The following is a 16,149-nucleotide window of genomic DNA, read 5'->3' on the forward strand; positions in this document are numbered from 1 at the left end:
TACAAGTTTAAAATACAGGTATAGCCTACAGGCAGCGGATCAAAAAAAACTTGGAAAATGTAAAATCAAAACATCCAAAAAAAAGGTTAAAGCTCCTGTTTTCCAGCTCCTCGAGTTTAATCAATGAGCAAATTGTTGCACAGAAAGATACAAAAAGATACTGGGCATATGGAAACGATAAAAAAAAATAAAAGGGGAGGCAGGCTTGAAAACACATTTGAAATTTGTGAACAGTAACATCAATCATCAAGGCTTCAGCCCTTTTCTGTGTTTAACAAATGGCTTAAAAGCAGACCGTGAAAGGCAATTTTGCACCTTGACTGGCTACGAGTCCTAAGGCTCCTAATTTACACCTGACAGAGCAGGGATGAGATAAAATTACCTATAAAGAGGTTTCTGAAATACGGATTCATACCTATAATACTACAACAGATTGTGATCTATCATGCGATCTCACCACTTCTCAGCTGAATAAAACGAAGGGGTGAAAGGTGCCATACAGGTCCAATCTGTTAACAACATGACAAGGAAGGTACGGTAGAAAAGGTAGAGGGTAGGTGAAGCTGTATCACTGCTTCCTCATAGCAATGGTGCCATTCAAGGTATTAGTGTGCTACTGGAAAAAGACTTGCAAAGCCTGTTACTGGTGAATAAGAGAGATTAGCATTTGGTACAAACTTAAGGGAGAAGAAGGGGGCAAGAAGTAGTTCCAATAAAACAGCAGCATATACAAAATAAACCAGTATAATAATCTGAATATTGCATCCAGTTATTGCGAGTTTCTGAATATCAAACAATAAAACAACTCAGGTTAAACTTCTCATGTGAAGCTCTGAGCTTTTGTGTCTTCAAAAGATCACATTTTGTTTGTTACATGTGAAAATCATCCCATAAACATATATTTACATAACCATGCAGCAGGTTTCTCTCCATTTTCACCTTCCAGTTAGAAATGGTTTATCAAAGTTATTGTCTCGCTCTGAGCTCTCAGCAACAAAAGTTTAAAAAAAAAAAAAAAAAAAAAAAAAGGTTACCAACCACACCTTCACAAAATCAGGGTCAATTTTCTCCAAAGGCAGTGCATGCCCCAAACACAGTCACATCAGACGTCAGTACGAAGTTTTTGTGGGGTGATGGCTGCTGCTCTGCACTACTTTATATTTTCAAGTCGTTGGGAGCATTGGCCAAGGGTCAGAAGCTTTCCCGCAGGTTGTACAAATCGGTGCACTCATCACGCTAAGAACATGCACAAATCTATAAAGCCCCCATGTCAGCGGAAAAAGCATTTCAAAACTCCGATATACGTTCTTATCTCTGCTTCACTATCAGCCAGTGTCAGAGTGTTTCAAGGTGGATGCTGTTCTTGGAATGCACTTCCTGTCATTCTTGCACATGTGGCATCTCGATATGCTTGGACATCAAGCCACGAATCACGCATGAGGAATGCCTGTTAGATAGAGCCACAATAAACCTGCAGTCCTCAGCTTAAGCTTCTGTTTTCATGTGCAGCAAACTCAAAATTGGCATGGCACTTTTTTTTTTTTTTTTTTTTTTTTAATATTCACCGTCCGCAGGGTTGGAATCCATTTTGTTTTCATGGGTTCTCTGGGAGTAACATCTCTCTAGGTTTATCATTACTAAGCATGTCCGAGCGCACATTTTTGTGTTAGCGTGCTTTTTAATTTTTGTTTTAACTCTCGATGAATTAGCATACCATTAGCTTACTGCATCAGGAGTTAAATCTTTATTTTGGCGAGTAAGTAAAAAAAATGTGCACAGACGTTTAGTGCACGTTTTACTCATAACTTATTAAATCAACGCCAATATTAGGCCAACTCGAGGTGTGTAAAGTCTTTTATTCCTTTGATACTTGGCTTTTCATGTTTGCCATTTTGTATAGCACCACCTACAGGACTCATGGGACTTACTTACTAAAAACATACAATTGTGGACCTAATGGGGAATAGTGAGAAAACATGATTTATGTACTGACATGTTTTATCTCTAGGAAGGATGAATGCTGTAATCCACACTAGATTAACTCTTATCAGTGACCCTGATGTAATAGTGTGCTCAGCTGTGCACACGTAGTAATGCGAGGTTGTGCTCAGATGTTTTTTGCATACAACCGTACTCAATTTAAGAAGTTTAGCGTGTGCAATGCGCATGCAAACAGCAGTACAACTGCGTACACAAATTAGCTCTCCTCCACGCAGATCACATATTAATCAAGGCATAAACTAATTACTATGACTCCCCGATGCAGAGAGGTGCGTAGGTTTAACGTGTTTTCTTAATACTGGAAATTTAACTCCTGGTTAGAGGTGGAATACGGTTTTGTGACACTAGTCTAACTCTAGGGCTGAACCCGGTGTTCGTGCAGCGTGGGTCCTGTACTTGGGATGTATGCATAATTGTGTTTTATGCACAGAAAACACTCTCACTTGAGTAGAAGGGGTTATATCCTGAAGCTAAAGTTTTGACTAAGCAAGAAGTACTTAGAGATGTGGTCAAGCAGTCCTCCTGGATTTGGGGCTCACATACCGTATTGCCTGTCTTGCACGTGTGCCCAGGCTTCCAAAAGCTAGAAATCGTAAAAAAAAGGTAAAATTCGGATGCCACAGAATTTCCGATTGACTGACTGGCAATCTCAGAAAACACACTTCAACGTAACTTTTCCCCTTGCCCAAAATACACAAAATATTTAAGGACCCTTCCAAGCATGCAGCAATAGGATAAGCCACAGTTTCCATGAAAGAGTTTACAACACATCAGAGCTGCGAGTAGCACTTACAGTCTGACTAAAGGCATCTGTGCTAATATATACTTTATAAGGAGGTTATAACTATGTGATTTTATTTACACAGCTTGAGTTTTACTGACATTTTATAAAATATAAATTATTACTATTACTGAGAGATTTTATAGCAAGAAACACATCCCACCAAATACTGAAAGCACAGGTCAAACTTTCCGATTTCTGATCAAACTGTGTCTAAACTCAGAATCACAGCAGACAATCTCCTATCAGAAAACTAATAAAAACTCAGTTGTTTAACTGGTAACAAACGTTTTAGGTATTTGCTCCATTTCTACTAGACAGATGAAGTTTCTCTCACTAGTTCTCAATTGTTTTCCTTCTCTTCCTCTTGTTTAAGGACTTGCTCTTAGGGGCAAAGTTACAGAAGGATCTACCCGGTTAATTCTGGAGTTAATGGGGGTAGATCCTTTGGGGTGAAAATATCATTCGACAGAGCAGTTAAATTTGGCTGGATAGATTCACTGGTCAGGTAAATTTAGCCGCCCAAAAAAATGAGCAGCCTTGGAGGGGTGGTTGGGGTGGGCTTCCATCTGAGCAGGCCAACGCTGATTTTCAGCTAAATCTACCTGGTTAGGTTTGGCTGGAAATCAGCTTAACGAAGGCAGTCAAATCTTTTGTTTGTGAAGTTAGGAATCTAGCGGCATTTTGAGCAGTAATATGTATTTAATTTAGATGATCTCATTTTCTTTTAATATGCCCATTAATACTTTTCTGTTTGATATTCAGCTTTTATGGCTGTTGAACAATGTAATAACCAAAATATAAAAAGAAAAAAAAAAAAAGAAATAGCAGCTCCAGGGGCTGAGGTCAGAACATGCCTGCCTTCTTCTGGGAGAACATCTTCCCAGAAATTAGTGGCATTCTAGATTGTCACAGATTTGCCTTCTCCACAGAACAATGGTGCATGCATTTACCATCTCATAGGAAATGCAAGTCTGGCTCAAAAATGTTTAATTACAGGGAATCTGTTAAACTTTCTCTGTGTGTTGGGACTGCAATGCATGCACCATGAATTCTAAATGGTCCCCTTCAGATAAACCTTGATGATCTGCCATGAAAATCTGTGAGTGCTACGACCGAGTCAGCTGTGCCTTCGATTCTGCTATGCTTTGAGCAGACAAAAATGTATTGAAAGGCGATAAAAAAAAAATAAAAAAAAGTGTCACAGACTTAAGAAACAAAACTCTTTATAAACAAGACTTGAAATGGCATTATCAGCTTAGCTTACCTTTGGGGTAACGCATGACTTTCCTCGCTTGTATTCCTTATGGCAGCCTCTCTTATCAAGCTTGTTCCACAATGCTTTAGCCTTCCAAGTAGTTATTTTGGACTTGAGTCTGGGATAAAAATGTCTGTAGTCCAGGGGATCTAGATCAAGTTGGCGAGCGAGGATATTAAAGGCCTGGAGAGTACCTTTGCATGTGGCTGCTTGGACAAAGTTTTCAAAAAGCTGACCAGACTGATTCGGCTTCTCATCTTCATTCTCCCCCATCTTCTGCTGTTAAACTTGTTCTTTTGTGCCGTGGGACAGGTACAAGAGATCACAGAGTTCTTGCAGGCATCCCCCACCCTGGAAACAAAAATATAAAATTGGTTACACAGATTCCGTACAAGTAGAAAACGTACCTTCGATTAAATGAGTATTTAAAGCAACTGAATTCAGCCTGCACAGAAATATCAAGGTAGTCTCTAGTTTATAAATCCAGGACATGAATAAGAGAGATCTCTTAATGGTTTAATTATTCAAGAGACCAGCGCACTGTTTCTCAAATGCGGCCATGGTGGCTGCATGTGGCCATCAACAGATTTTCTGTTTTGTTTACTGCCACCAGGAATCAGGAAGGAATCAGCTAAAGTTAAGAGAAAGTATTTTAGAGAAAAATTGTCAATGTGGCCACTAGCAAGAGCTGGTGGCCACATACTGAGGCATCCCAAAAAAAAAAAAAAGTGCAAGTACTCCTAGGCTAGGGTTCCTTCATCCTTTCTTGCATGGCTACGGCTTGTTCATACTTCCATATTATAATCTGTTTTTAGACATTCTTGCAACTATTTTATAACACCCCCTCTCTTTCTCCATATTACTGGGGCAGTTTTCAAAACTACCTCCTCTGGCGCAAAGCCTATAGGTAACCTTTTACCCATGGGCTTTACGCCAATTCTCAAAAGCAGAAAATAAGAGCTTATAGTATTTTCCCTTTCAAAACTGCCCCAGGAAAACGCATCCACAGAGATTCATACCTGCTTTTCCCCCCATGGGAAAACTTGTATAGCTTTGAAAATGCAGAACTACTGGGGATATCGCCTCCCCTGACCTAACTTCACCTCTGAGCCTGCCCCGTTTTTCCCCCTGGGTAAAAGTGCATGCGCTGTTGATCTCCAAAACGTTTTATATATAGAGTGTGGTGTTTATGGATGTCCATGCTTGGATAAAAGAAAATATCAAAGAAAATTCATTCAGCCAAGTCCAGTACCATAGAAAGGCTAAAGCCGCAGAACCTCAGAACAGTGCATCATAAAGCAGTTACCCAGAAAAAAAAAAAAAGTATTCCCACACTATGTGGGCAATTCTTTAAATCTGTAGATGTCCCCCTTAATTTAGCTGCTTCTGCAGTAGCTAAGATTAGCAAATCTTTACCTCGATACTCCACAGTGAAGGATCTTCACACTAAAAAGTGAAACATTTTTCTTGTGAGCACAGAATATCATTTTTGCAAATTATTTTATTTCTCTTTTATAAACTGCCTCCCCAGCCCATTTAAGCTGCCCCAAAGCAGCATGCAATAAAAATTAAAATCCTCGGCAACACTGTCAAAATTAGAATGTTCCTTTTTCAGTCTGGAAACTATGATGCACATCTCCCTTTCTTTTTATATTGTTAATATTCATGCACTTTTTGCAATTTTTAATATAAATATTGAACCTAAAGGGGGGGGGGGGAAGAAATCCCTTTCAAATCTGCCTCAACTGACTTAAAGATCCTTTTCCTGAATGGTAACTCCCCAAAAAGAACCCAGTATTTTACAAAACAGATTTCATTAGATTTAAATTCTGAGCAAAAAGTATGGCAAACACGTGCAGACATCTGCTTTCATCCTAAATTTATGCTTCCAAGATATCTTATGCGGAAAAACGATTTTCCCTTCCAGACATACAAGAATCTAAATCCTTGAGCAAAAGATGTGCTATTTAAAAAAATCATAGGGATTTTCTTCTCTCCCTCCCCTTTTCAATATTCCCTCCACCCCGCACAGCATGCCCAGGTAATTCATGTACCCTCACCAGCCAGGAATGACTGAGGAAATACTCCTGAAATTTAACCCCAGTGGCCACCACAGCAGTGGTAGCAGTTCTCCGGGATCACGGGCCTCACCTCTGTGGCTCCCTGTACCACAGTACAGTGGCCTAAGCTACATAGCCTGCCTAACTTGAAGATCTGTTTGCACTTTTTTTTTTGCCCCAAAAGTAAAATTTGACCACACACACACACACACACACACACAAAGGCATTCCAAAGTGAGGAAAAAAAGGGCTCTAAAATATCAGATATCTAGCTTCTGTACTGAGCAACTATTTAGCAGAGAACTTGTTCAGAAACATTTCTGTCACTTTCACAAAAGCATAGAACAGGGGTGGATAACTCTGGTCCCCAAGAGCCATAAGCAGAACAGGTTTTCAGGATATCCACAATGAATATGCATGCGACAGATTTGCATACAATGCATGTAAAATCTAGCCTGAAAACCAGGCCTGCTTGTGGCTCTTGAGGACCGGAGCTGGCAATCCCTGCCATAGAATAATGATGGCAGAGAAAGACCATAAGGTCCATCTAATCTGGCCAATTTAATTCCTGTTATATATTCCCTTGCCTTAGACCCCAGCTGATCTCCCTGCTTCCTTCCGAAGGAAGGATCCTCTGCTTGCCCGTGCGCTTTCTGGAATCCGGTTACTGTTGTTGCCTCTGCCCCTTCCACGAGCCTAACCCCCCCCTTTGAGCCTCCTATCATGACATCTGGTTCTAGAATTTCCTTTCCACTGGGGAAAAAAAAGGGTCTTTTCTCCCTCCGGATAGTCCTTAGCTTTTTAGTATTTCTCCCATAGCTGAACCAGGTAACTTACAAGGCAGCGAGAGCAGGTGAACTTTATGTTGAGCGGAGCATTTAAAACTGTAATGTATATTTTGGAACAAACGTTCCTGAGAATGAAGGAAGCAATAGCACTAAAATGTTTATTGAAAGAACTTCCCCCATCCCCACCCCCCCCCCTCTCCCGGTCACTCCCATGTCCTCCTCTCCAGACCACGTGCAGACACTCCTTGGGAACAAATACATAAATACAAGTTCAGGAATAAGAGCATTACCAGATTTTGACCCCAGGAATGTTTTAAATTTGAAATTAAGCTCCCCATCCCCCCTACAAAAGAATTTAGTTATCTGCCCAAAACAGGCATGAAAAACTGAAAATAAAGTTATTATTCATAGAAAAAGATACAGCAAATGTCAAAGACTTAAAAAAGATTTATATCCACTTTACTTCAAAAATAACTTAGGCTTTCTTAAGCACTTGTGAAGTTTTCTTATTTTTCAAAAAAAAAAAAAGGGAACTATCAAACAGACCGGTAATCTTCCAGTTGCTGGTTTGTTTGTTTGTTTTTCAGCTGTTGGTAAAAGTCTGAAGCCTGAGGTTTGATACAGCATTGTTTATGAATCAATCACTCCCTGTAACCACTGCTTCAGAGACAAAACAAAAAGAGCAGTCAAGCAGAGGGCCAGATATAATAAAGCACAAATAAAAAACGTGCCCTAAATTTCACCACACGTTTTCTTCTCTCACAAGGGTTACTATGCACAAAACCAGGTTTGGGCACATTGTTGTGTGCATAAAAGTTAAGCAACTAAAGGATAGGAGGACACCGTTTTGTGCACAAAACTAAAAGTCCAGGACCATACTGGGCTTAGAATCCATAGACTAGTACTAGTCCCACAAATGTGAATTAACCATACTCCACCTCTGACCGGGAATTACATTTTCAGTGCTAAAACAACTTGTGTTAAGCCTTCAGGGCTTTAAATGTTTCTGTGCTTTGGGGAGTGGCAGCTAATGCTTTCATTAACATGGACTTTGCATGGAGGCGCTCCAACACATGTGCATACAGACGTATGCACAAATCTGCTTCGCAAATGAAGGCTGTACACACAAAAACGTGTGCACAGTCTAGTGCACCTTATTACACTGGGGCCTGAGTTAAGGGCAAGACATGATATCTTGACACAGGTCATACCAGCTTAATATATATGAAAGCACAACAGCTGGTAGAAAAAAAATCCCCCACCGTGCTCAGGCAAAGAACTTCTAGTATTTAATAGCTGCAGTAGTTCAGGTCCAAAATAAACTTCAACATATTTTCAAAAGGAAAGCATGTTTTCCCCAAAACTGCAAAGAAATGTGCTTGGTTTGCTTTGCTTTTCTTCTTTGGTGGTTGAGGTTTTCAGCTCTCTCTCAAACTTGTTGTTGTTACGATGCTGTCCAATTCTGAGAATGACAGGAGCAGGTTCTCCAGCCCCCAACCCGTGAACCTTTTCTGGGGGATTCTTCTCTCTCTCCCTCGTCTTCAGAGCAGCCTTTATGCTCTTAGATCTGCCTTTCAAGAAGTCTGGACGAATATCATCAATTGTAATATTTACAAGGTACAGTGATAGCAAATTGCAGAAGTGATGATCAAGGGGTCCTGAGAGGGAGGACAAGCACTAAGGACAGAGTCGGGTGACTTACTCAAGAGCACTTACAGAGTCATTTATCATTTTGTGAGAGGGACTTAACACCACTGCATTTGTTATACTTTTCATCCATTATAAAGAATACACATGTTTAGTGATGCCAATATTACTATGAATCACTCAGAATGTTTCTGTTACAAAACACACACCCCCGACCCCACCTTCCAAAGTGCCCCTCCATAATGGTATGTATATAGAGAGGGTCAGACTGACTCTCTACAGTCTCTTCTCCAACCCCCTCCCCGTGGTGCAATTTATTGCACCTTACGGAAATTATGATGCAGGAGCAGGGTAATTAGCCTAACTACGCCCTTTTTTTTTTTTTTGTAATCGCAGGCACTATTTTCACTATATATATATATATATATATAATTTAGATAAATCTAGGGGTTAGTGATGCCGATAGGGGAACTTGGCACTTCACAGGTCCTGAAATCTCAACAATGCTGCTGGGTTCTGGCCTTCCTGACCCAGAAACCTGTGGATCAGCCTCCTTCCATAGCAAACAGAGAAACTGTTTTTTTTCTTCTTTGTTTGCGTCCACAGGATCTTTCAAGATAGGAGGGGAAGAAAGAGGTTGAAAGGAGCTCCTGGAAGTGAAACAAAACTACTGCGGTTGCCACAGGAAGCTCCCTCATCACTTTCAGACTACAAAATGTTACTAGCACAGGATGCATTAAAATTTACTGCAGACACAAAAACCTCAAAACTGCAGTCCTACTTACAAAGAATTCTACAACATTTTGCAAATAAATGTATGTGCAGAGCACAAAAATCGTATTTATAAACCACTTTGTTTACTGTTAAGTCACAAGAAGAAACCTTGTAATTTTTCAGGACTAAGACACACATACAGGAAGTCAAGTTACAATTCGCAGTTACATTTCTAAATTGACATGCATTATCCAACATACAACACTTGTTTCAACTTTAAGACACCCAAGCGTCTCCCAACAGGCACGCAATAGTGTACTGATGGCCATGAAGCCCAGCAAGGTGACATCAATAGGAAGAGTACCAGGTTCATCCTCTTCTCAAAAAAGCATCAGCGCAATGTCCTGTAGGCATGCCTGGATACCAGACCAAAAAAAAAAAAAAAAGTGTCTATGCTTTTTTACACTGCTACATATTACTAAATTTTGGGTTATTCTGCTGAAAATATTTATTTTATTTAAAACAGATTTCCTGCCCTTCCAATGTGGCGTGTACATAGATAAAAGGAGGGGGGGTGAAAGAGGACAATGCACATACCTTAGGATAAGGGGGAAAGGAAAGCACAAGCATTTAAGGAGTAGGATCATTTGGGAAAGGGGGAAGAGGTAGGGGTGAAAGGAGGAGAAGATTATGTAGCATCCTCCGAGAGGGGGCAGGTTGGGGGTAATCCATTGTCCTTTAGGTTGGGGAATGCTTTCTTAAAGAGAAAAGTTTTTAGGGCTTTTTTTGGGGGAAAAAAAAGAGTCTTTTCACGGAGACATCTTACTTCAGGAGGTAGGCTGTTCCAAAGGAGTGGTCCTGCTGAGAAGAAAGCGATGCATTCTGGTATCCAAAAGGTGGGTGAGCTTTGGGTGAGGAGCATCCAGTAGCATTTGGTTAGACAATCTGAGCAGTTGGGAGGGGGCGTGGATTTTTATTGTAGAGGTGTGTGAGGCTGGTGTGTAGAGTTTAAAGTCACCTACATTATAGTTGACGGATTCAAGTTGAGATTAAGGATAGCCTCACACAAGGGGAGTGTGTTTTTGGAAAGGAGTCCAGGAGGGCAGTAGGTCAAAGGTTAATGTGTTGGGATTTCAGGCATAGCATCTCATAAGGAGCATGGGTGGAGACATCCAACATAGTATTGTTCTTATATTGTTCTAAATATGTTCCACCCAGTTTCATTGTACCTTGTTAAGTTCGATGTAAACCGGTATGATGTATGTACGAATACTGGTATATAAAAACACTTAAATAAATAAATAAATATAGTGAATTTCAGGTGAGATTTAAAGAAAACATCCAAACCACTTCTTCTTCGTCCTATCTTGGTTTATGAAAGTAAGAGAAGTTAGGTGGGCAGCAGTGAATGAGGTTCGGGATGTCATTCTTTTAGCCAAGTTTTGGTAATACATAGACAGTCATAAGATCCAGCTACGAGGAGGTCGTAGATGGTGGTGGATTTTTTAGTAATGGATTGTGCATTAATGAGCATGAAGAAAAATGTAGCGGTTAGAAAAATAGGGTGCAAGCTGATGAGTTTAATGTTGGTGAGAGTTCTTACTTGAGGGGTGCGAATCAGCTGTTGGAAAGCTGCACCACAGTAGCGACCCTGGCCAGTGATGGGGAACGAGATGTTGTACTCTCAGTGTTCCATGGTGAAGATGGTTATTCCATTTGTAGGCTCCTTTGTGTGCGCGCCCCATGGCACAAGTGCCTACGGCGTCGCTGCCACGGTGATCTTGGCCGGCATGGTGGGAAGGCAGTGGGCAGGCCATAGGCAGGGGAGGTGTTCTGCACCACCAGTTGCCACTCCGAGTTGGCATTGTGTCTTGGTTCTGGAACCAATCCCCTGTTTATAATAAAGCTCTTATGGGACAATTACTTTTGATTTACAATGTTTTGACTTTAGACAGTTTTCAGGAATTAAATTATGTCTAAGGACTTCCTGAACACACATTGATTTCCTCCACTAAAAACACAAATATTTCTCCCCTGAACCCACATACACCAAGAACGAGCACTTTCTTCAAGACTTCCACCCACCACAAACATTCCAACGATATTCAATTACCACCATCCAAGAGTCATTGACTGTACAGTACAGGTCTACTTCTCAGACCTGGCACCAACTTTCTTCTTCTAAGGTTAAATTTGTACTATAAAAAGGGGAAGAAAGATAAAAGGATGGGCATCGTACTCTTATTTCAAAATAAAAGTAGCATTCACTTGTAAAACTCCAGAGAAACGCATACGCCAATCTACTACTTGTGTTAAGAGCAGAAATCTTCCACATGACTCGGAAGATCAGAGCTTGCATTAGCCAACAACGGTGGAAAAATCCACAAATCGCCAGTTTACACAGTGCAGGATGGAGCCAAGCTCACCAGCTGCAGGAAAGTAATCATTAGCAGCAGTAATGACTGCTTTTAAGGCGTCTAGTACCACAAGAAACCCTACTTAGAATTTGTCATGGAAGTGGGGGTTTTGTTAACTAAAGCTTGAAAGGCAGTGCGGCAGCCAAATCTCAGGTTGCCTTGCTGGCAATTAACCTGCGACTTGCCAGCAAGAGCAGCAAAGGTCGTATTGCATGGTCCCTCATGAGTCAGGGTTTCTACATCACTGAGCAAACAAAGCTAGTCAGAGATGCATTGGGTTAGACCAATTAAAAAAAAAGATACCACATCACCATGTCTGTGAAAGCTCATTTCTACTTAAATTACTGAGCGAAAAGATAAGGGTTCGTGTGTATTATACAGTCTGCACATTCCTTTTAAGCATGAATAATGCTACTGTAATACTTCAAGAAACAATTTCACACAAAATCAAAATTTCCTCAACTTAAACTGAAGACAATATTGAAAAATTGGCATCGCTAAAAATCCACCAAAAAAAACCCAAAGGGCTAGCAAACAAGGGTAGGCATAAAGAGGTTTTTAATCTGTATCTGTGAGAGGAATGGTTTCCAGAACAGCCTTTGGGGCTTTTTGACTTTTAAGATATACAGAAATTCTCTTGTTCCAGGGAGTATAAACTAGCACATTGTTTAAAAAGCTGTTAAATTAGCCTCTAATGTGGATGCTGCAGACAGTTTTGGTTTGATTACTGCTGTCCAATAAATAGGCCGATGTAGAGAGGCGCATTCAGCTGGGGCCGATGCAATACAGTGCACTCAGCTGAGCACATCGTGTACCCTGTGGTTGGATGTGGCTTGTGGTCACCCGTCCACAACCCCTTACTCTATAAGGGGATTAGCACATCCAAAACGCAGGTCCAACACCCCCCCCCCGCGAAACTAATAGTGCTCATCACATGCAAATGCATGTCGATGAGGCTATTAGCTATTCTCCCCGGATCCAAAAATAAATAAATGTGCGCTCGACCCACACATTTTTACACTCAGAAAAAGTGTGGCGATATTAAGTCAAAGGAACCAAAAGGATCAAAAAAAGGTTTAAAATATATACATTAAAAAAAAAAAAAAAAAGCGTGCAGGCAGTCAGATTAAGAAAAGAGATGCTCAACTAACGAGTGACCATTTTCCTAACCTGTGGCTGTGCACAGGTTAGGAAAACATGACGCTGGTAAAACTGAGCGTCCATTTTCCTAACCCGCTGAATGCCACCTCTCCCGAGCGCACGTTTTCTGCACTGATTTATTGCATCGGCCCCTTTCTGAGCGTAAACCTTACTGCTGATGCAGGAAGGCATTTTACACTCACAAAATGTGCATTCAAAAAAGTGGACAGCTTAGCACCATTGCATGGAAATTCCATGCTAATGAGGGCATTAGGTATTCCCTCCCAATACAGAAATGTGCACTAGCTGAACACACTTTTTTTTTTTTAATGCTGGAAGCTTACTTGGGTCAGAGGTGGAGTAAAGCTTCCAGTGTGACTGTGCAGGCACATAACATTTAAAAAAAATCTTTCCTGCTCTGGCAAAGTAGCAGTGAACTGCACCAGATAGCTGGATCAGTACTGACTTATCTGGCAGAGTGGCAGCGACAGCTAGCCCTGCCCCAATGGGCGGATAAGTCAGTACTGATCCGGGTAAGTGGTGGTGGATGTCGGATTGAACTCTCCCCGCTGGCGGCTCCCTCTCCTTTCGAGTTAAAATAAATATGCATTCAGCCCATGCTGTTTTAACTCCTGATGGATTAGCATACCATTAGCTTACTGCATTTGGGAGTTAAAAGAAATATTAGCCTGCGTGTTAGGAAACCGTGTGCTGAACTGCAGCGCACAGTTATCGCTCAGGTTTCTGCATCAGCCTGTCAGTGTCTTTGTGATGCCATAAACTAGAGAGACAGCAGCTGACACTGACATCAATGACATCTGATTAGCTGGGGATGTTCTGTTCAGTCACCAAATTTAAAGATCTAAAAATAAAGGTAAAAAAAAGGTAGGCAAATGTCTCCAGGAGGCTTATTTAATAGCCGCACAAATGAAGGTTCTTATATGATGCCTACTGAGCCCACAGACTCACAGATTATACCAAGCATAAGAACCAAAGAGAGATGGCATACGGAGCCAGAGGAAGAGTCCATAGCATCCAGCGTCCTGGCCAACCCAGGTGACAGGTACCCAGCAAAACCCAAAGAGCAGATCCACTCCTTACCCATTCCAGACGCCGCACATAGGTCTACATCAAATGTAATAAAAGAAAAATCTATAGTACATAAAAAGAAATTAAAACATTCTCCGATTCATTTTTGCAACTGTAGACATCATAAAAAAAAAAAAAAAAAAAAAAAAAACCAGGATAGGAAGTCTTTTCTGGGATGCGCGCACCAGTACGATGCCAAGGGCGGAGAGAGAGTTCTGCATCCTGCCAGGCGCGCCCATGTGGGTTCCATTCCCTAGAAGCAGGATTCAGGGAACGGCTCTCACCGGAAACTCACTTTCTGGGCTTTGCTTCACAGGAGCCATGCTGTACACCAGCCAAGACCTTCGCTTCTCCCGCTGGGCACGCACGCATCCTCTACGCGCCATTTTTATTTGTATTTGGTAACATTGGGGAAGGGCATGATGTGGCCGGATATTCTCCATAATGCAGCCACCCGGGGCTGCTAAAGCAGGTCAGTCACAGTGAAAGGAAGTTTTAGCTTCCGTACAAAAGGACCAGTCAATTAAAGAGAGTCATGCTTTACAAGAGGCAAGAGAGGCTGGGCTTTCTGGTGTCACCGTGCACAGCCGGCTTACATTGATCTGTCTCTCAACAGGAACATGTCGTTTGGAATGTATAAACGCAAAGAGAGTAATTTTTACATTCGAGTCCTATAATTCAGAGGCCTTCGCGTTTCATCCCCCTGTGGTTCGGAGAATTAAGTAACGCCCACAGTTTTTACCAAAAGCTGTTAAAAAAACAATTCCTGTAATATGGACCAATTTAAACTGAAAGCTAAAAGAATGTTTGCTAACCAGACTATGGGAGAGGAGGGTGATGAGGGTCAAGAGTCAGGATCACGAGGGTCAAGAGTCAAGGTCAGCATGAAAGGTTAGCTAGTAGTAACATTACCCAGAAAGCCTTTTAAATATCTGCTTACAAGTCAGATTGCTTGGCAAAAAAAAAAAAAATCCCACTGTACTTTCTTCTTAACATTTATTTTATTTATTTATTTTAATTTTTTATATACCGGCATTCGCGATGGGAGTCGCATCATGTCGGTTTACAATTAACAGGGTGTGACAAGAGGAGAAAAAACTTTGAACATTAACATGTGATAAAAGAAGAAATAGCAGTTACAATAAAACAGGGACATAATGCAACTTGGAATGTAAAGAAAGCGATAGAGAATTAACAATGAGATAAAAGAGTAACAAGGTAATATAATAAAAGCAAAATAAAACATGATGAGAGCCTTGAGAAGATTCACTGCAGATGCTGTTCAGGCCACTTCCACACACGTTGAACACATCATTGTCTCGCCGGGACACTGTGTTCAGTGCACCAAAAACAAAATTATAGTGAACTACTTTTCCAAGAGCCACCAGAGGACCAGATACAAATATTCTTCTTAAAGCAGAGCGATACATAGTTACCTAGATTTTACACAGAAACAAAAGGCATTTGTCCATGGTGTTCAGCTTTCCTGCCTATTCCCTAGGCCAGTGCTTCTCAACCCAGTCCCTCGGGGTGTGCCTAGCCCATTCAGGTTTTCAGGATTTCATTGTGGATATCCTGAAAGCCTGGTAAGGTGTGCCCCAAGGACTGGGTTGAGAAGCGCTGCCCTGAGTGCATGCTTATATTAAAGCTTTTGTTTGTATCTTCAGAATACAGAAAAGAAAAGAAAAAAATCAATACACTATCTATTCAACGTTCTTGCTGCATACCTGCAGCACAAAATATAGGTATGTGCTGCATCAGCTACAGGAATATAAACAAACACTCAGCTCAAAGCCTCTTACTTGATTACAAGCTCCAGGGAGTTCAGGACTCTGTGTGCTTCTGTACACATCTGGTATAATAATAAAAATATATGGCTGGGAACCCCTGTGGAATATATTCCTATGAAATATATAAAATAAAATAAGTTTATTGTATTGTCCTATGTTCTCTCTCAGGCACCATATTACACACGAAGGGCCTTATTCAAAAAAGGAGCTTTGCCCCATCCTGGGCCTATAGAAAAAAAAAAAAATTATTGAACAAGGCTGTAAATTGTTGGTAATGATCTGCCACCTTGACCAAAGGTGGAAAGCGTTTTGCATACATCTAAATGTATCAGAGTGCGGCAGGAGCAGGCAGGACGCAGATGAGGCGGGCTTGAAGAGGAATAAATACAAGGTGTATTCTTGCCTACATCTGCCAACGTCCCCTTGGGTTGAGCCCTCAGGTGCTGGTGGCTGGCAGGGACAAG

At 41.1% G+C, this 16,149-nt stretch overlaps 1 protein-coding gene across 15 annotated transcripts in view; it reads right to left on the reverse strand.

Annotated features, from left to right (window-relative positions):
- The window catches only part of MICAL2 (microtubule associated monooxygenase, calponin and LIM domain containing 2), a 187,095-nt gene that overhangs the window by 147,708 nt on the left and 23,238 nt on the right, over positions 1-16,149 (reverse strand). For all 15 annotated transcript variants that reach the window (XR_003853270.1, XR_003853271.1, XR_003853272.1 and 12 more), the window contains exon 2: positions 4,050-4,391. Coding sequence is in view for 11 of the 15 variants with exons in the window: in XM_029582916.1 (XP_029438776.1) it covers positions 4,050-4,313 (264 nt within the window). In the remaining 4 variants the exon portion in view is untranslated. The remainder of the gene's footprint in view (positions 1-4,049; positions 4,392-16,149) is intronic.

Source organism: Rhinatrema bivittatum, chromosome 17, assembly GCF_901001135.1.
Source record: "Rhinatrema bivittatum chromosome 17, aRhiBiv1.1, whole genome shotgun sequence".
NCBI classification, from domain to species: domain Eukaryota; kingdom Metazoa; phylum Chordata; class Amphibia; order Gymnophiona; family Rhinatrematidae; genus Rhinatrema; species Rhinatrema bivittatum.